Source organism: Microplitis mediator, chromosome 1 (genome assembly GCF_029852145.1).
Source record: "Microplitis mediator isolate UGA2020A chromosome 1, iyMicMedi2.1, whole genome shotgun sequence".
NCBI lineage: Eukaryota > Metazoa > Arthropoda > Insecta > Hymenoptera > Braconidae > Microplitis > Microplitis mediator.
The window spans coordinates 27,919,017-27,937,824 of NC_079969.1; the positions used below are offsets into that span (position 1 = coordinate 27,919,017).

Consider the following 18,808-nt stretch of genomic DNA (forward strand, 5'->3'; position numbering starts at 1 on the left):
CATGAAGCTTTTTTTCATTAAAAAAAAAAAATAGTGAGTAAATAAATTTTATTACGAGAATATTCCGAAGGAAAATATATCAAAGAATTTTTATTTGGTGTATGATAGGACATAAAAAAGTAAAAGTCTCGAGATCGAGTCATGAAGGTACACAAGTAGTGTAGTAGCGATCAGTAGTTGTGTCGTGACGGTATAAAAGTACCCGAAGACACGTGAAGAAGAAGGTCGATCGTCGTCGGATAGTATAAGTATTCCCGAAGGCAAGGGGCAATTTGTCCCGGTCATTTGGCGAGTCCACTGGGACTCCCTGACTGTAATCCAATCACCAGCCACACTCTTTCTCTTGCCCGAATTTTATTTTTTTCCTTCCCTCTCACTCTCTCTCGCTCTCATCAACTCATCGGCTGCAATAGAGCACTATCTTAGCGTCCTCGATTCGCGCATTCTCGCCCTTGTACACATAACTAGCATCATTGTCTTGCTCTATCGGTCCAGTACCGCGATTGTCTTTCTCCATTTCCCGAAAGAACCCACACCTAAAGACTCATCTATCCGGTCATCTATTTGTCCCTCATCTATCCACCTTATAGTTATATAGATACCGCTATTTCTTCTCACGATTTGTATTCGGTTCACTTTCCCTGGACCTCGTGCGGACGCTGTCTCGCTCACCCTCACGGCGGCTGATTCTCGTGTATTTTTGCCCAGTGGTAGTCAGTGGAGATGAAGGTGGTGAAGACCCTACAGCTACTGGCTACTCTTTACTCTCACCCTTGCCAAACTAGTCATCGAGCCGTGACAATCGTGACCGAGTGACAAGTCGTGTTGACTTACACCAGCACTGATTGCGTCACTTGAAACAAACATTTTTTTTTTTTCGCTAATGTAAAAAATAATAAATTTTTCAAAGCGAAAAACTAAAAGTTTCATTGAGTTTATGACTGAAAAAAAAGTAAAATTTATAATCCGTGAAAACAATTATGTCTTGGAAGAGTCAGAAAGTCCTGTGGAATAGAGAAGGTTCGGCCTGGACGCGCAAAAACGGCCAATATCTCTCGTTTGATTTATATAGACTGTGCTCTTGCTCTCGCCGGAAATGGAAGGGGTCTGGTAAGACAGACGCTCCAGAAACTCGAGATATTAAATGGAATATTAAAGATTTAGCGCACACGCACACCCACACACTCGTCAACTCAAACAACTTTTATTTTAAAAAACTACCACGGAATATATAAAATAAAAATAATAGTAAAAAAAAAATTTAAGTGCCGAATGGACGATAGACTGATATATCTAAAAGACGTCAGTTACCTGGAAATCTACACGAGTTACTGCGTGCATAGAAGCTAAAACTGGCCATTTCAATAAACTACCCCCATAAATCCCTGGAGTAGAAGGGACAGATATCTAAGCAACATTTTTTTTATTCACGAATCCTTCCCTTAATCCTTGGAAAAATGAAACCGGGTATGAATTTTTTCGCCCGAAAATCGGTTACCGGACTCCGCTTTTCTATCAGATTAATAAATCGAACAAAAAAATTAGAGCAAGGAAAACATGATTTAGCTTTTCTTTTACACGTCATATAAATGTGTACATAAGCATTTATTCATATATTTTTCTCTTGTGACTCCTGACTCCTGACCACTTACTAAAGGGTCCAAAATTGCTTTTACTTTTTTTACTTTTGCTACAGATCGCGGTCAAGACCATAAAATTCTACTGCTAGGCTGTTGAATCCACCTGGTGTTTGGTGCCGTATTGCATGTAAAACATGAATGCATTCACGATATTGGTGACCCTTAGTCCTTTTTTTCATTATCTTAACAACAGATTTTTTCCTCCTTTAAGTATTGAACAAAAATTTGCGTAGTGAACGCGGGTTAAATCTGGAGTGAATGCGAAGCGGATGATTTTTAACTTCCCGCTAAGAAAATTAAAATTTTCAAAAATTCGGGAAGTTATTGGTTTCGGTCCGATTTGCAAAAACTGAATTTCTATCAGATTTTGACGTTTTGTGGTTCTAGGAAATTATCCTGACTAATTTTACTATGATGTCCGAGTGTATGTATGTGTGTACGAACGTACGTACGTATGTATGTATGTAAATATTCATAACTCTTGAACGGATGGACCGATTTTGATCTTTGAGGTGTCATTCGACGCGGCTTGTTAATATCTTGAAGCTGCGAAAATTTGAGCTTAATCGGTACGGTGCGTTCGGAGATATTTTCAAAAATCAAATTTTTTCAAAAATGTTTTGTTTGGATAACTTTTATTTTGCTCGATTGATTGATTCCAAAATCTACTCAGCTCTAAAACTTTATAAGCCGCGTCGAATGCCACCTCAACCATCAAAATCGGTTTATTCGTTCAAGAGAAACAGTTGACGAAAGAATTCAAAAAAAAATTTTTTTTCGTTTTTTTGAAATTTCTCAAAAACGACTCGATAAATCAATTTCAAAATTTGATCAGCTTTAGAACTTGATAAAACACGTCGATTGCCGCCTCAACCATCAAAATCGGTTTATTCGTTCGCGAGATATCGTGAGAGAAAGAAATGCTAAAAAATGTTTTTTTTTAAGACAATGGCATACAAAAGTATTATCGAGCTCGAAAATGTATTTACAATAATGTTTTTGAGCTCAACGAGCTCGAAAACAGCGGGAAGTTTTGGGGCTGGCCCGCAGGGTTAACCGATAGACCGATTTTTTTTTATTTAAACCTCCCAGAGTAAAATTTACTCCGAAGGGGAGTTTATTTTAGTATTGAATGGGGATTTAAATAAAATTCAGTTCACTGCGAAATCACTCCTGGAAAAACTCCCCCTTTACTCCGTATGCGTATTGACTCCCGATTTTTTACAGTCTAAGATATTCAAATATTTAACGTGATAATTGTGAAAAAAAATCTAAAAGAAACTGTCATGATTGAAACTATCACTGTACGTCATATATATTTTGTTGGACTACCAGCTGGTATGTGAGAGGATGTACAAAATACAATACACGTGAGATATAATACCAGAGAGGGTGGATGAATAACTGGTAGCAAGAGCCGAGAAACACCGTAGCCAACCCTTAACGAGGCTAATACACTTGTCACACGTCAACCCGGAAATCCATGACGTGCTATTAACGTCGGTCCTAAGCTCCAGAACAACTGTTGAACGTCATTGTTAATTTTAACGGGTAAATTATATACTCATCTACTGCTCCCTCGCTATCATTTACATCCATATAAACTACTTCATATTAACTTCAAATAATTAGTTATTAATTTCTCATAACCGCTCTTAGAAAATTTTTGTCTATAGAGTATAGAGCAATAGTCTATTTTTTTATTTTTTATTCTACTAATTTGAACTTGGAATAGTAACGCGCGGTTTTTAAATTCATCCGCCAGGTGGCGCGATAAAAATTTTTTCTCGTTGGCACAACTGTCCGTCAGGCATTGGAAGTTAGGGAGGGGGCAAAGTCAGACATCACTTATGAGAAAAAAATTTTTTTGGTAAAAAATGCTGACGGTTTGTAAAAAATAAGGGGTAAGATGGTCAGTCTGGACACTGCGGTCAATTTAAAATTTAAAAAAAATTATTTTATGAAGAAATGGTAAAATGGGCCACGATTGAAAATTTTTTATACTCAGAAAATTAAATGATAGGAATTATCATCTAGTGATAGTAAAATTTTTACTATCAATCCGATAGTAGTGAATATTATCTAGATGATTGTATAAATCATCTAGGTCGTAATAATATTAATTACAATCCCTGATAGTAACTGTTATCACCCTGATGGTAATTTTTACCATCCTGATATTATAATCTCTATTAAAAAAAATTATAACACTAACTGTTTGCATTTAAAAACTTTCGAATCATTCTAGATGATTGGAATTAAAAATTTAGGATAATAAACACAATTACACTGTAAAAAATTCGCGGAGTGAATGCGGATTAAATCCGGAGTGAATGCGGAGTGAATGAATTTTTAATTATGCCCCATACGCACACACATATATAGACGCACACACATATATAGACACACGCACCTACACATTTGCACACACGCAACCATTTGCACACACACGCACACATTCGCACACATCCGAACACACACAAGCACACACACACGTTGTTTAACAGTTTAATATAAATTAATATAAATATATTTAAGTATTAAAACCCCGGACCGGAGTGAATTGGGAGTGAAATAAAATCCACGTCACTCCGATATCACTCCGCTAAAAAAAAAACTCCCAATTTACTCCGCATGCGGAGTGATTGTTTCAAAACTCCGGAACTCCGAGTGGCGGAGTGAATGCGGAGTGAATTCGGATTTAATTTCAATCCGAATTCACTCCGAATTTTTTACAGTGTACTTAATTTTCTGAGTGTACTGAAAATTGAAAACTTTGACTGTTAAAATTTTTCAAGTATTAAAAGTGAGAAAAAATTTTGTAATTAAATTTATTCCTCGGCAATTTATTATTATACCCAAGTGTGAAAATTATTTTTCCAAGCATAAAAAGTATCGCAGAACATAAAAATTTTTTATTTACTTTATACCATGGAGAGTAGTTATCCGGTCATTGTAAGTCTGTCGCGCTAATAATGGGCGGGAAGTCCAGTAAGCCAGTTGACCGTGACTAGATAAAAAATAGTGGATGACAGTAGTAACGTCCTAGCTCGGACCCTCGGTCCAGGCATCTGTAACAAACTGTCGTTCTGCCCCCGACTTGTTGTCATGCTAATCGTATACGATCGTATGTGCGTTACACCCGCGTCGCATCACCCGATCTGTGCATCAGCTTCTTTTTCTTCACCCTCCAGCCGACTCAGTCTACTCCCCCTCGAGATCCCAGGCGAGCGGCCACGTCGAAAACGAAAACACAAGTACCAATGCAATGGACAAATAAAATAAGAGAATAGATTGCTACTGGATGGAACCGATTCAAGATTTTCTGGATTCGGAGTAAAAAAAATACAAGACAAATCGGATTTTATGGTGGCTTATATATATGAGCTGTGGGATAAAACGCGAATACCTACAAGCCAACAAGTCTGTCATTCTCATTCTCTCGAGGCTTCCCTCGTGTATAATATTATGTCCTACGAGTTTGTTTGTCTCTGCATCTGTTATACATTCATCTATTTTTTTTTATAGAGGCAAAGATTTTATTGATAAATTTATTTTTAAATATTTTTTGAACCTCTTATTATTTTGATAAAAAAAAAGGAATGGAAGAATCATTTAAAATAAATCTATGATAACATTAAACGACAAAACTTATTTTATACTGCTGGACATTGGCTTATATACTAGTGATATAATAAAATAAACTGTCAGCAGCAGCTCACATAAAAATGCTAAAAAGGAGCATCACTGGCCATAGACTAGTATGGATCTTTCATGGACTAGACTAGACTCCTTCCCAAATCAGTTAGACGTTAAATTATTCCGGAAAATCGAATTAATATCGGCATTGGTCCTGTCAGTGCTCGGATTATTTATTTCTTTTTTTTTTATCAAGTTTACAGCGAAGGAAATTTTGAAAAAAGAGATTTTTGAGTCTAGGAGTTAAAAGGAGAAAATACCTTGAGCTGGGTTCGAACCGCCGACCTTTGGAAATAATCAGCGGCGCAGTTTTACTTTAAATGAGCAAAATTTTTTAAAAAAATAAAAAAGTATGATGCAGAAAAATTTGAAAGTAAAAAACAGAAATTTCGAATTTTGAGAAATAATTTTTGAAAAATTGTTAAATTACAATTTTAAAAAATGATTACCTCGATTGTTTAAAATTAAAAACAAATAAATAATTTAAATAAAAATAATTTACTAAGAACGGGTCAACGCTCGGGTCGACGGCCATCAACAAAATAAATTTATGCAACGTCTTTATTTAATTTCACTGACTTTGCGATTTATTTATAAACATTCCAATGATGCAGTGATACCTAGATATCAAATATTTAATTGAGAATTAAAAACAATGAGTCACATAAAAAAAAGAAATTAAAGTAACGTTAAATGTTGAGGTAAAAGTACTTAAGTGACGGAGTTTCTTAACTTTAACGAGATAATTTTTATCCATCAAGCCTTGCGCAGCAGATTTAACTTCCCCCTTATAATTCATACCACCCTTAAACCTTGACACCCGTTAAATTAATTCCAATTGCTCAACTTTATCAATTTAAAATATAAAATATACGCTATTAATATTTAAAAAAAAATATAAATTTAAAAAAAATCTATTTTTTAGAAAAATAAAATTTTTAAAAGATTCAAAGGATAATCGGATCATCTCATGAAACCTGTTCGTCAGTGAGTGCAGGGGTGAGATTATTATTATACTCGTCATCTAACAGAAGAACGAGAGGACAGAGGATTCGATTGTTTTTCATCGATGCGTGAGAGCCCGTCGGGGATGAAAAAAAAAAAAGCGACTGGTTAAAACTGGATTTTATAAAGTTTCGCGGTATTACACCACGCGATTCCTTTATACTTTAATATTCTTTAGCAGTAAACCACTCGTTCAAAGTCTCTTATTTTATTTTAAGACCTTAACTTAACTCAACAGCTCACCAACTCACCAGTCATCAGCGTGATTGACGAGTGATATCGTTATAACTAAACGTTTTAGTCCTGCGAAGGCGCGTGCGATCTACTGTGATGATCTTGTTAGTCACTCCTGGACCTTTTATCCCCGGATATCTCTTTAATATAAATTTTTTTTTAATTCACTTTACTCGTGTCGATTTAACACACCTGCTATCAAATTTTTTTTATTTAAATCAATACGTTTTTTATTTTCCACAAATGATTATTCCTTGGAAAAAAAATTTTTGTTACTCGAAATTCAAATTTTTATTTTTACCGGAAATTTTAAAAATTTTTGACGGTTGGAAATGTCAATAAAAAATTATTTATTTAAATATACCGCAAAATTTGAATTTCGTTTCAAAATTTTTCAAATTGAATTGCGCGCGCTAATTTAAAAAAAATTTTTTGTAGACAAAATCAATACGTTTTTTATTTTCCACAAACGATTATTCCTCGGAAAAAAAATTTTTGTTACTCGAAATTCAAATTTTTATTTTTACCGGAAATGTTAAAAATTTTTGACAGTTGGAAATGTCAGTAAAAAATTATTTATTTAAATATACCGCGAAATTTGAATTTCGTTTCAAAATTTTTCAATTTAAATTCAAATTGAATTGCGCGCGCTAATTTAAAAAAAATTTTTTGTAGACAAAATCAATACGTTTTTTATTTTCCACAAACGATTATTCCTCGGAAAAAAATTATTCTTACTCGAAATTCAAATTTTTATTTTTACCGGAAATGTTAAAAATTTTTAACAGTTGGAAATGTCAACAAAAAATTATTAATTTAAATATACCGCGAAATTTGAATTTCGTCGCAAAATTTTTCAATTCAAATTTAAATTGAATTGCGCGCGCTAATTTTCAAAAAATTTCTTGTAGACAAAATCAAAATTTGTGCTTTAGATAGTAAAATTTATAGATTTTTATAACATTAGAGCTTTAGATCTCTTTGTTTGTTCACTAGGAGTCAGCTCGAACAATAAAAAAGCGAAAAAAAAGTTAATTAATTATTGAGACATAAAACAAAAATTAAAGTCCGTGAATAAATAATAAATTGAATATAATTCAAAGCCAATATCCAAAGAATAGTTTCCAACTCCGAAAATAGTGATCCGTTGACCAGGGGTCAAGATATCCGAAAACTAAAGCGGACATCATTCGTCTTCTCATCGGCGGTCTTTCCCTCATTCCCAATACCGGATCTCGTTTTCAATTCTACCCGATTCAAACCGTCCTAAGAAGAACCCACACTCTTTTTACTGCAATTCCTATTCCTCCTCTACTTATACTCCACCAACTTTTTCTTCTTTTTATCAACTTCCTCTTTGGTCCTCGTATTTCTTCATTCAGTCGCCGCCAAAAGTTTCTTGCACCACTACATATATATATCTATTACACATACTTTTATTTTTACTCCAAAAACAGAAATAAATATTTCAATCAGGAAAAAAATTTCGTTAGTGAAAAATAAAATAATAATTTTTTTTCCAGTGAATATGAAAATGTAAAGTGAAAAGAATATTGTAAAATACTTAGGCTTTTGTTACATACGAAAGGGTGACACGAGAGAAGATAAAGATAGGCCACGGTAGTTTCGTGACTTGACAATAAAGCTTGACTCAGCTTTACTTCATATAAACTTCTCTCTCTCTCTCTTCTCTATCTCTGTTACTACCCCACATTTACGTTCCCCCTTATTTTATTTTTTCGCAAAAAAATTACAGCATGCATCGGAAGATTTATTTGTTATCTTCTAATGCTTGTAATCACTTTAGTAAATTTATTTTATTATTATTATTTATTAAGCAAAGGAATTAAAACTGAAGGAGCAAAATAAAATAAAATAATTAATTTTAAAAATACAAATTATTAACATTTTTTTTTTTTTTAGTTTTATTATCGTAATAATCATCTTATATACAGATTAACAGGAAAAACATTTTTTTTTAAACATAGTGCACAATTTCTTACAATGAAATAACAAAAAAAATTATTTTGACAATTTTATTAAAAATATTTTTAAAAAATAAATTAATTTGGCCATTTAAATAATAATTAATTTTTTTAAATATTTAACAATTCAAAATTATTAATTTTTTTTTTTTCCTTTAATTTAAAATGAAAAAAAATATTTATCACGAGATATAAGCAGTCTCGCTACTGTAAAAATATATTTAAATCTTGACCTCGTATACGTACAATTATTTTGTTAATTTAAAATTCAGTTACTTATTAGTGATCCTATTTTATTAATCTGCATTAAAATATTACTCTATTTTTTTTTTTTTTTTTATGACAATTGGAAACTGTCATTTGCACATTTTCCCCATAGAAAAATTTATTAAAATTAATTAAGAAGTTTATTATTGCTCGTCTTTGAACCTCTATTCTAATAATAGATTCAAAAATATTTAAAATAATGACGGCCAAATTTTTCAACCAAATTTTAGCTTTTAATAGAAATTTAAATTTATAAACAATTACAATCTAGTTGATATTTTTTTACAATAACAATAGATCAATAGAGGCCGCGGCAAAATGGGTCTCTGTCAAAAAAAATTTTTTTTTAATTTTGACGTTTTAAATTTTCAATAATTTTTTTTCAAATATTCCCGGTGTTAAAAAAAATCATCATTTATATTTTCAAATTTCACTTTTTTTTTTACTTAGACTGCGATCACAATAAATTTTTTTTCAAAAAATTTATTAATTCGCGCATTTTTTCAAATTTTTTTTTTTAACCAAAATTAGACCTGCTCATTTTGCCCCTGCTCATCTATCCCCTCATTATTCCATAGTAATTAAACTTAATCACTATTAAAAAAAAATAATTCAATTATAAACGCACCAATTAAATCCTATTGCTAAATATATTTATATTCATATATTTATATATAAAAAAAAGGAAATGAAAATCAATCGATTGCACTTAATCCACAAGAGTTCTATAGCTCACATCACTTTATAAACTTATCTATAAAATAAATGATTAATAATTAATATTAATTACCCTAAGTCCAACAGGCGCCGGCGCGTCGCCGATGTCACAGATAAACTTCAGGACTTCCAGGTGCTGGTTGATGTTGATGGTGTCCTGGCCCCTGGTGCTGATGTTGGTTCGACATTTGTCCGGTGGTCTGTGACTGGGGCGTCGTCTGATGATGATTACCATGGCTACCATGAGTACCATGAGTCCCATGGTTACCGTGATTTTGACTGCACCTCGCGCGCAAAATTTCGTACCGCTGCTTATACATGTCGCGTTCTTGGGTCAGTTGGGCATTTTTTATTTTTATTTCCTGCAACTCGATCTTCAAAGTGCTATTGGTCGTTTCCAAGTCATGTCGCTGCTGCAGTCGTTTGCTTCGGCAATTTTGCGCGTACCCGCGATTCTTAAGCGTCCGTCGCTTCTGCTTCAGTCGCACGATCTTAACATACGCGAATAATTAAAATTATTATTTATAAATTAAAATTTCATCGAATTTTTAAGCATAATTTTTTTTTTTATTAATCAATGCTTGGAAATTGACGTAAAATTTTTTGTTAAATAATTAAAGCGACAGGAAAATGAATTAATATTAAAAAATGAGAGACCTTACTCACCTCCTCCCTTGGGCAGCCGTGCAGTCGCTTATTGAGTTCGCGAACGGACAGCGACATCAGGACCTCGTCATTCATCAGGTCATCTTGAGAGCTGCTGCTGTTGCAGTTCAAATAGTGACCGCTGGAACGATGGACGGGACTGTGACCGCCGGGACCACAAGAATTTGCTGAGCATACACTCAGTGGTCGTCCTGGTTGCATTGACATCGTGTGCATGCTGTCGTCCATTCCGTTAAGAATTCCACTGCTTGGAGGTAAAATTCCATTTCCTGGTCCTGATCCTGGACCATAGCAGTCTGACATCGTGATATATGGAGCTGAAAATTACCAAAAATTTTTTTTTTATTCTTTAAATTTCTGCACAGAAAAAAAAGTTATCTTGAGTCAAGAAAATATTTTTGAAGACAAACGTTTTCGGGAACCAAGTCAAGATTTTCTTGAGCCAAAAGAATTTGTCTTGGTTAAAAAAAATTCGTCTTGGTCGCAGAAGATTTCTACTTTATCTGAGAAAATTTAGGTCTCCAAAAAAATTTTCTTGAATCAAGAAAATTTACCTTCAGTCGAGAATTTTTTTTTTTCTGTGTCCTGAAAAAAAGTCCCGAATATTTTTAAAAAATTTACCTCCATGTCTGATATGCCTGGGTAAGTGTTGCAACTCTTGAAAATGATGATGACCGGAAGACCAACTTTCCGGAGGTGGTTCAGGAGTTTGTTCTTGAGGGCAATGGGGCCTCAAGTCCAAAGGTTCTTGTCTCAAGGACTGGGTCAGCCATCCCATTCCGCCATTCATCTGGTGCATGTCCGCATCCTGGGGTATCTGCTGATGCTGTTGCTGCTGAAGATTCAACAGAAACCCGGTCTTCTCGTTACGCAGATCGCGGTCATTGCGATGATGCTGCTGGAGCGGAGGCGGCGAGGCCGAGACTGGCGGAGTGTCCGGCGGCGTTCCCGGATGGGACAGAGTAGTCAAGTGAGTGGCAACTCCCGGGGGTGCTTTAACCAGGACTCCGTGCTGCACTTGTATGTGCGGCTGACCGTACAAAGGATGCGGCTGCTCTAGCTCATGGGCCGGGGGAGTCAATGGAGCTAACGCCAGACCCGCGATCTGGCCCGCGATGTTACCGTTCACCATCATCGCCGGTGAGCTTAGTCGTACCTAGTAAAATTAATTCATGAAATTGATGGTCCAGTTGGTACTCGACAAAATAAAAAAAAAAAAATTAACAAAAAGGAAAAAAAAATGATCAAGAAATTAATTATTAATTAAATAAATAATTAGGTGTTAGTCCCAAGGTATCAACGGGTTTGCAAGGACTTTATAAGCAATAAGCATTAATTTAAATTGTCAAATAAAAATATAAAAAATGAACAAATGATAAGAAGCGATTGTTTGGTTTAGGAAGCTGAGATCACCTCGCGCTTAACGTCGGCGGGATCGAGATGATCGAGAACAAATTCCTGGACGTATTCCCTTGCTAGGTGGTCCTCTTCTTCCATCTTGACCTCGTCGACCTCAACAGTTACTTGTTCCGCGGCCGTTGTCTCTACCGCGGAGGCTGCAGTAGTGACATAAGGACCCGGCTTCTCACCAGGATTTACTTTGTTATCACTTACGTTTAATGATACGTCTTCTTCACCGCCACCACCACCACTACTCTCTTCGGCGGCTTCTACACAACTCGGTACTCTTATCTGTGGCGTCTTGCTGACTTTTTTTAACTTCAGTCCCAATTACTGACTACATCAATTTATTTATTTATTAATTTTTAAATCCTGTGTCTGAATACGAACACTTTCTTACGCAATTGCACGTCACTTAAAGCCACATTAATTAATTATAATCATAATCATAATAAATCCCATTGCACAATTTTGGAAATTCACTATTTAAATTCACAAATTTAAATTCAAAAAAATATAAAATTTTCCCGGTAAAAATTAAAAAATAAAAATCCACTTAAATGTCATCACCCTGATCAATCATCGCGTCATTCGGTTTTACAATTCGCGGTAAAAAATAAGCGTAAAAAAAATAAAGTAGATGTCAGACACGAAACGATCGAGGAGATCTGTCCGATTAGCTGGCCGGTCACTGAAAGTGGATTCGCACCTCCTCGACTGGGTATTTTCCCATTCGTACATACGTCCCACCGTACAACAACATATTTATATGTATATACATATACATATATACATATATTTATTAACACTAGCTGAAAAGAGCGAGAGCTTGATAAAATGTACGTCTTAAAATGAGCAAGACCAGAGCCCCGGGGCCGAGTATGAGTTTACGAAAAATGAACTCGCCAGAGTTAAGGTAAGAGATAGGAAATGGGTTTAAGCTCACAGGTATTTGTGTTGTCAGTGTGATGATAGTGTGTATGTGCTGTTAAGAATATAGATATAGAGTGGGAGGGTAAGTTTGGACCACGAACCTGAGGATATTTCGTGCGCGGCCCACAGTAGATACACCAACCGAATGGGAACCTGCTCAGAGGCTCAGTCTGCCGCTAGTCGGCCATGACGTCACACTAGTAGGTGGAGCCTTTACTAGTCAGACCTTCGCTGGCAAAGGATTGGCTGATAGTACTATCACTTGCCATTGGTTCTGCTCCCACTCAGTAATTTTCACACACTTCTAACCCTCTGCGTACTTTACACACACTCACACACACACACACTCACACATGGAGGGTAGATTGAGAGTAAAATACCTTAAGAATACCGTCTTTAACGCTTGAGTATCAATGCATATCTACAGAGTTCCTTTACTACTTTTCTGAGGTGTCTATTAATTTATACTGAGATTATTCTCATTTTTCATCCCCTACTGGGGGTGGCTCTGGTATTCCTTTTTAAAAAGACATTTAAATTTACATAACTGTTGGATGATTAAATTGTTAATTGTCTTGTTATCATTTCTCACATATTAAGTACAAGATTTTAGTAAAAAAAAAAAAATGAAAGATATTTTTAATTGTTTTAGAGCGGGGACTTTAGTAAGACTGGGATTTGTGGAATTCGAGGCGGGAGATTATGGATAAAAAAAATAAAAATTACCTGGAATGAATATTTACGTATAAAATATTCTTATTTGGGTGTGCGTGGTATCGGTGTGGGTGTGGGTGTGTGGAGAGTGATACGAGCCGAGTGAATACTGAGGAGTGTAAGCCGAGGCGGTGCTCTTCTATAGTCTAGGAACGGCGTTGGGAGGTATGCGACGGGGTGGAGACGGGGGGGAGTCTGTGCAGAGGAACGGAAGAGGAAAGAGGGAGTGCTGGCTCAGCAGCTCGGTTCCGCTCGCCCCCCGGCAGCTTCAACTGGTAGCCTGCACATCGATACCAAACCTCTATCCAATGATACCTCGCACACGCCACATCAACCGCTAAAAAATCTTTCCATTCATATTGCGAAATTATCTTCGAATTATTTTCCCGAAATATTTTATCAGTTTCCTATACTTTATTATTATTTAATATTTAAATTTTGCACTGCAAGAAATTTTGGAGGGAACGCGGGTTGAATCCGGAGTAAATACTGAGCGGATGACTGTATATTTATTTGATCCCTTTGCTCTAAAATTTACTCCAAAGGGGAATTTATTTGAATATTTAAACTCCGGTTGAAAGTGAAATTTACTCCGAAGGGGAATTTATTTGAATATCTAAACTCCGGTTTAAAATGAAATTTACTCCGAAGGGGAATTTATTTGAACATTTAAACTCCGGTTTAAAATGAAATTTACTCCGAAGGGGAATTTATTTGAACATTTAAACTCCGGTTTAAAATGAAATTTACTCCGAAGGGGAATTTATTTGAACATTTAAACTCCGGTTTAAAATGAAATTTACTGCGAAGGGGAATTTATTTTAAAACCGAAACTCCGGGTCGGAATGCGGATTTAAAAAAATCTAGATCACTCTGCGGAAAAAATAAACTCCGTATGCGGAGTGATTTTTTTTTACTCCGGAACTTGGAGTGACGAAGAAAATTTGAATTTAAATAAAATCCGTAATGACTCCGAATTTTTCAGTGTAATTTACATTGACATGCGTTGCATATATATGAGGATAAGCGGGAATCCGCGGTATTATTTTTATTCGCGATTTTATTTATCGGCACTGGGATTTAGTAAAGAGATGAGAGCGAAGATATTGAAACGCACCTTTTTCATTTGGTATTAATGTCGCACGATGACGGTTGATATATAAGATATAAGATGACAATGAATAAAATGAGTGAGAGAGCGAGAGGACGATGTATAGCTTCTAACACACTAGGGGATTCCATTTGTCTCGCTGCAAGTACTTCATCTGTTTGCTATCCGCGCTCAATTATTAACGGATAATCGTTTTGTATTCTACTGTTCTGGAAACAATTCAAAATAAAAAAAAAACGACGGATTCGAGAATTTTAAAGTGGAAATGACTTTTTTATGTCATTTTACTGTAGATATAATTATTGTTAGTGATAATGACGTGAGAAAAAATTAATTAAGGAAAAAGGAAAATTAATTTGAATTTTTTTTTACACGGAAATTTTATAATTGTAGAGATCGTAAGTCGAAGTGGAAAAAATTGGATTTTTTAAAGAAAAAAAAATGTCAGCTGGGAAATAAAAAATTTTTCATAAAAATAAATTGCAACAAAAATTAACAATCAAAATTTTTTCCACGTCCATAATTTTCACTCGAAATAAAAAAAATTTCATATAATTTACCCCTAAAAAAAATCCTTTTAATCTCTTACAGTATTTTCATTACAAAAATTATGAAACAATAAAAATGTCACATCCATAAAAGTCTTTCACGATATGACAAATATGATGAGACTTCCGTTTCATCCCGAAAACTAGTGGATACTCCGGAAAACCACTAAATGTCTTTCAATTTATTTCTATCTCTATTTAATACTACCAATTTTTTTCTATATCGTAAATAATAAATACAAGCTCCAAAAAAAATAAATAAGTAAATTATAATAATTATTTTATCATAATCAAAACAACAAGCCATTAATGATAAAATTAATTGCACGTGGACAAATATTATGATGGAATAATCAGGCATCCGGGCAAGTTTTATGATACATTGTAGTACATAGTCCTCATATATGTACATATATATTATAAAATGTATGGCCTGTCGTGGTAATAATAAAAAAAGAGTAGACATATTACGTATTACATATGATATATATATATATATATATATATATATATATATGTATTATATCGTCTCTGAATCCTTCTACACCCCACTTTCCTCTTCTTGGGTATCGGGTCACATCACATCTCGTATCGCATCTACAAACCCAATCTCCACGCGCGCTATATAGCGACGCCTCGAGATCACGTCACATCCGGCCTTGGCGCCGATTAAGCGAAAAGTGATCAAGTCCACTACTGGTTAAATTTTAATGTGTGTACATTGTACATATCATGTGTTATATTATGAATATTTAATACTCATAATACAATACTCGTATATATAGATATATAAATGTATATATTTTTTTAAAATATTATATCAACGGTGGGTGTAAACTTACATACTGGGTTTATAAATTAAATCTAAGTCATAACATGTTTGTAGACGTCTATGGTGTTTTTTTTTTTTTTTTTGAATTCGCGGTATCTTTTACTACTTACTATCGGGATAGATTACGCAGTAGAAAATTCGTTAATAGTCAGTCGGGTATTTTTAATATTAAACTTTTTTTTAACTCGCGTATTTTAATTTTAAAAATTTAGTTACGGTCATTTTTATTTTTTTCAAATTTATGGGATTGAAAATCATTCAAATTTTTTTTTTTTGTAAAATACAAAAATTTAGTGACAATTTTTCTATAAAAATATAAATAGAAAAAAAAATATTTCTTAACACAAAAATTTTTTATTTGCCCTCAGTTAATTTTTACATTAAATTAAAAAAAAAAAAAAATTTTCTTATGGCGAGAAATTTTGTCTAGTCCTCAGAAAATTTTTGTTTTATTTCAAAATGGAAAATTTTTACTGTAACACAAAATCTTTTTTTTCTGACCCTGGCGGAAATTTTTCGGACTTTTCTCTGAAAAACTGAAAGAATCTTTAGAACTTTAGAACTGAGTTTTTCAGAGAAAATTCCGAAAAATTTTCACCAAGGGTATAAGAAAATTCCTTTTTAATTAAAAATTAAATAAATTTTAAAATTAATTCCATAAAATTTCAAATTAAATTTTCTATCAAAATGTTTAGGCCTGACCTCATCTTAGATTATCTTCAAAAATATTTATTTAATTATTCAAGTACAAAAATATAAAGACAAACAATTTAATCATTTTCCCGTTTTAATATAAATATAAATATATAGATATTTACTTATATATTTTTATCAATCAACGATAAAACAAAATTATTTATTGCAAACGTCGGTCAAAAGTTATCACGATCTAATAACCATGTGATACATTGTTGCAAACGATGAGCAACAAACTAATCAGCAACACTAAACTCCCATCTAAAATCTTATATAAAATGTATATGAACTTGTCGCTTGAACTTTTTGTATAAAAATCCCGATAACTGATGATTAAGTTCTTACCCAGCACATAATTACGTAATTCTATGATGACTATCAGCAGTTTATTAAATAAATAGTGAATAAAGTTACAATATTAGCATCGTACAATATACTACCATGTATATAAAATATATGTATATATATATAGAGCTGATATCAGTGATGCGAAATTAAATAAATGAATATAAACATCATTAATTTGCACGCATAAATTTACAGTTGGGCTTTTCTGCGCGGGGCAAAAGGTCAATATTACTTTTGCTACTACTACTACAACTTCTGTAGTAACTACAGTAACTACTACATTGTATAGCCGGCTCGTCAAATAATCTTTAGCGATGCGTAATAAATTAGCGATGTAGATCGTAGATCTCCGAGCGTTTAATTTTCTCTGATCGCATCACTGATTTAACCCTTTCGCGGGAGTTTATATAGACATTAAGAGCGAGCAGATACCACTGACGGATATCGCACGTGCTCGAGACTCAATTGTCTAATTGGCAAATAAATCCTACCGTTGTTTTCGAGCATCTCTCGAGAGACGAGACCAGAGACCCTGATCACTTGTCGATCAATAGACGCCTGTGGCTTTTTTTTTTTTTTATTATTTATGCATCAGTGGAGTATTTACTTTGATTTTTATTTTTCTGCCGTTTGACACCACGGGGTGACGACCCTGTCAACCCTTTTACTCTACAGTAGGTTTTTTTTTGTGGCTGATTTTTAAAAATTACGCGACGCGCGATTGGAATGAAAGTTTTGGATTTGAAAATTTATTTTTGAGAACTGGGTTAGTGATAAAAAAATGTCGAATTTTGAAAATTAATAAATAAATTGTCAGTACATTAATTAATTAGAAAAAAAAATTATTTATTAATTTTTTTTCGAAGTATTTTATTTTACACTAGTAAAATTATAATTACAATAAAAATTAATTAGATAATTAATTTATTTAATGAATGTTACATTAAGGTAAAAAAAAAAATTTGCCCCCATTCGGATAGAACTTTAAAAAAATATTTCAAAATTAATTAATTAATTAATTAAATTTTGAATTAAAAAAATTATCAGTGAGCTTTTAATTACTGGATGTTAGTAATTAATAAAATGTCAAATTTTGAAAATTAATAAATAAATTTTCAGTACATTAATTAATTAGAAAAAAAAATTATTTATCAAGTTTTTTTCCAAGTCTATTTTATTTTACTCTAATTAACTAGTAAAATTATAATTACATTGAAAATTAATTAGACAATTAATTTATTTAATGAATGTAACATTGAAGTAAAAAAAAAATGGCCCATATTGCCCCCACTCGGATAGAACTTTAAAAAAATATTTCAAAATTAATTAATTAATAAAATTTTGAATTAAAAAAAAAATAATTAGTGAACTTTTAATTACTGGATGTTAGTAATAAATAGTGTCAAATTTTGAAAATTAATTAATAAATTTTCAGTACATTAATTAATTAGAAAAAAAAATTATCTATTAATTTTTTTCCAAGTCTATTTTATTTTACTCTAATTAACTAATAAAATTATAATTACATTGAAAATCAATTAAATAATTAATTTATTTAATGAATGTAATATTAAAAAAAAAAAATAGCCCATATTGCCCCCACTCAAGTAGAACCAGATAATATTTAAAAATTAGTCAATTAAATAAATGAAATTTTGAATTTAAAAAAATAATTAGTGAGCTTTTAATTAAATAGCGTTTAAATAAAATAAAATTATTTACTCTTTAGCAACTGGAGTAGTTACTGTAACTACAGTTGAAGATTGTAGTTGTGACAGAAGCTGATTCCACATTTCCTGGAGAACAATACACCTGGTGAATACCACTAACAAACTATTGTCCAGTAATCGTCAGTGTCTCATTCATGCGCAATATATTCGCTCTCTGTCTCTCCCTTTCGGGTCAAAGTTCCATCGTAATTAACCTTCACAAACACACACCCACACCCACACCCACAAATAGACTCTTATCAATTAATAATAATTAAAATCACAAAAATAAAAATGAACCTT

The 18,808-nt window shown here is 33.1% G+C and overlaps 1 protein-coding gene across 4 annotated transcripts; it reads right to left on the bottom strand.

Annotated features, from left to right (window-relative positions):
• Positions 1-9,250: 9,250 nt before the first annotated feature.
• Positions 9,251-13,382, bottom strand: LOC130671594 (transcription factor MafA). Of its 4 annotated transcripts, none has more exons than XM_057475598.1 (4): positions 13,274-13,382; positions 10,835-11,369; positions 10,205-10,530; positions 9,251-10,038 (listed from the first exon to the last, which is right to left on the bottom strand). In XM_057475598.1, the coding sequence occupies exons 2-4, from the start codon at positions 11,346-11,348 to the stop codon at positions 9,655-9,657; spliced, it is 1,224 nt and encodes a 407-aa protein (XP_057331581.1). In that variant the 5' UTR covers positions 11,349-11,369; positions 13,274-13,382; the 3' UTR covers positions 9,251-9,654. The 4 variants fall into 4 exon arrangements, with proteins under 4 accessions (XP_057331581.1, XP_057331590.1, XP_057331573.1 ...); XM_057475607.1 differs by lacking the exon at positions 13,274-13,382 and adding an exon at positions 12,649-13,141; XM_057475590.1 differs by lacking the exon at positions 13,274-13,382 and adding an exon at positions 11,627-12,642 and having other exon boundaries at positions 10,214-10,530.
• Between the last annotated feature and the right edge of the window lie 5,426 nt (positions 13,383-18,808).

Bases quoted from the DNA above. Each gene is read 5' to 3' on its own strand.
- LOC130671594 (XM_057475580.1), bottom strand. From the start codon at position 11,710: ATGGAAGAAGAGGACCACCTAGCAAGGGAATACGTCCAGGAATTTGTT. The intron at 10,531-10,834 runs GTAAATTTTTTA...GGTAATTTTCAG, and splicing joins CAGGCATATCAGACATGGAG to CTCCATATATCACGATGTCA. The intron at 10,039-10,204 runs GTCTCTCATTTT...GCGTATGTTAAG, and splicing joins CAAGGGAGGAGGTGAGTAAG to ATCGTGCGACTGAAGCAGAA.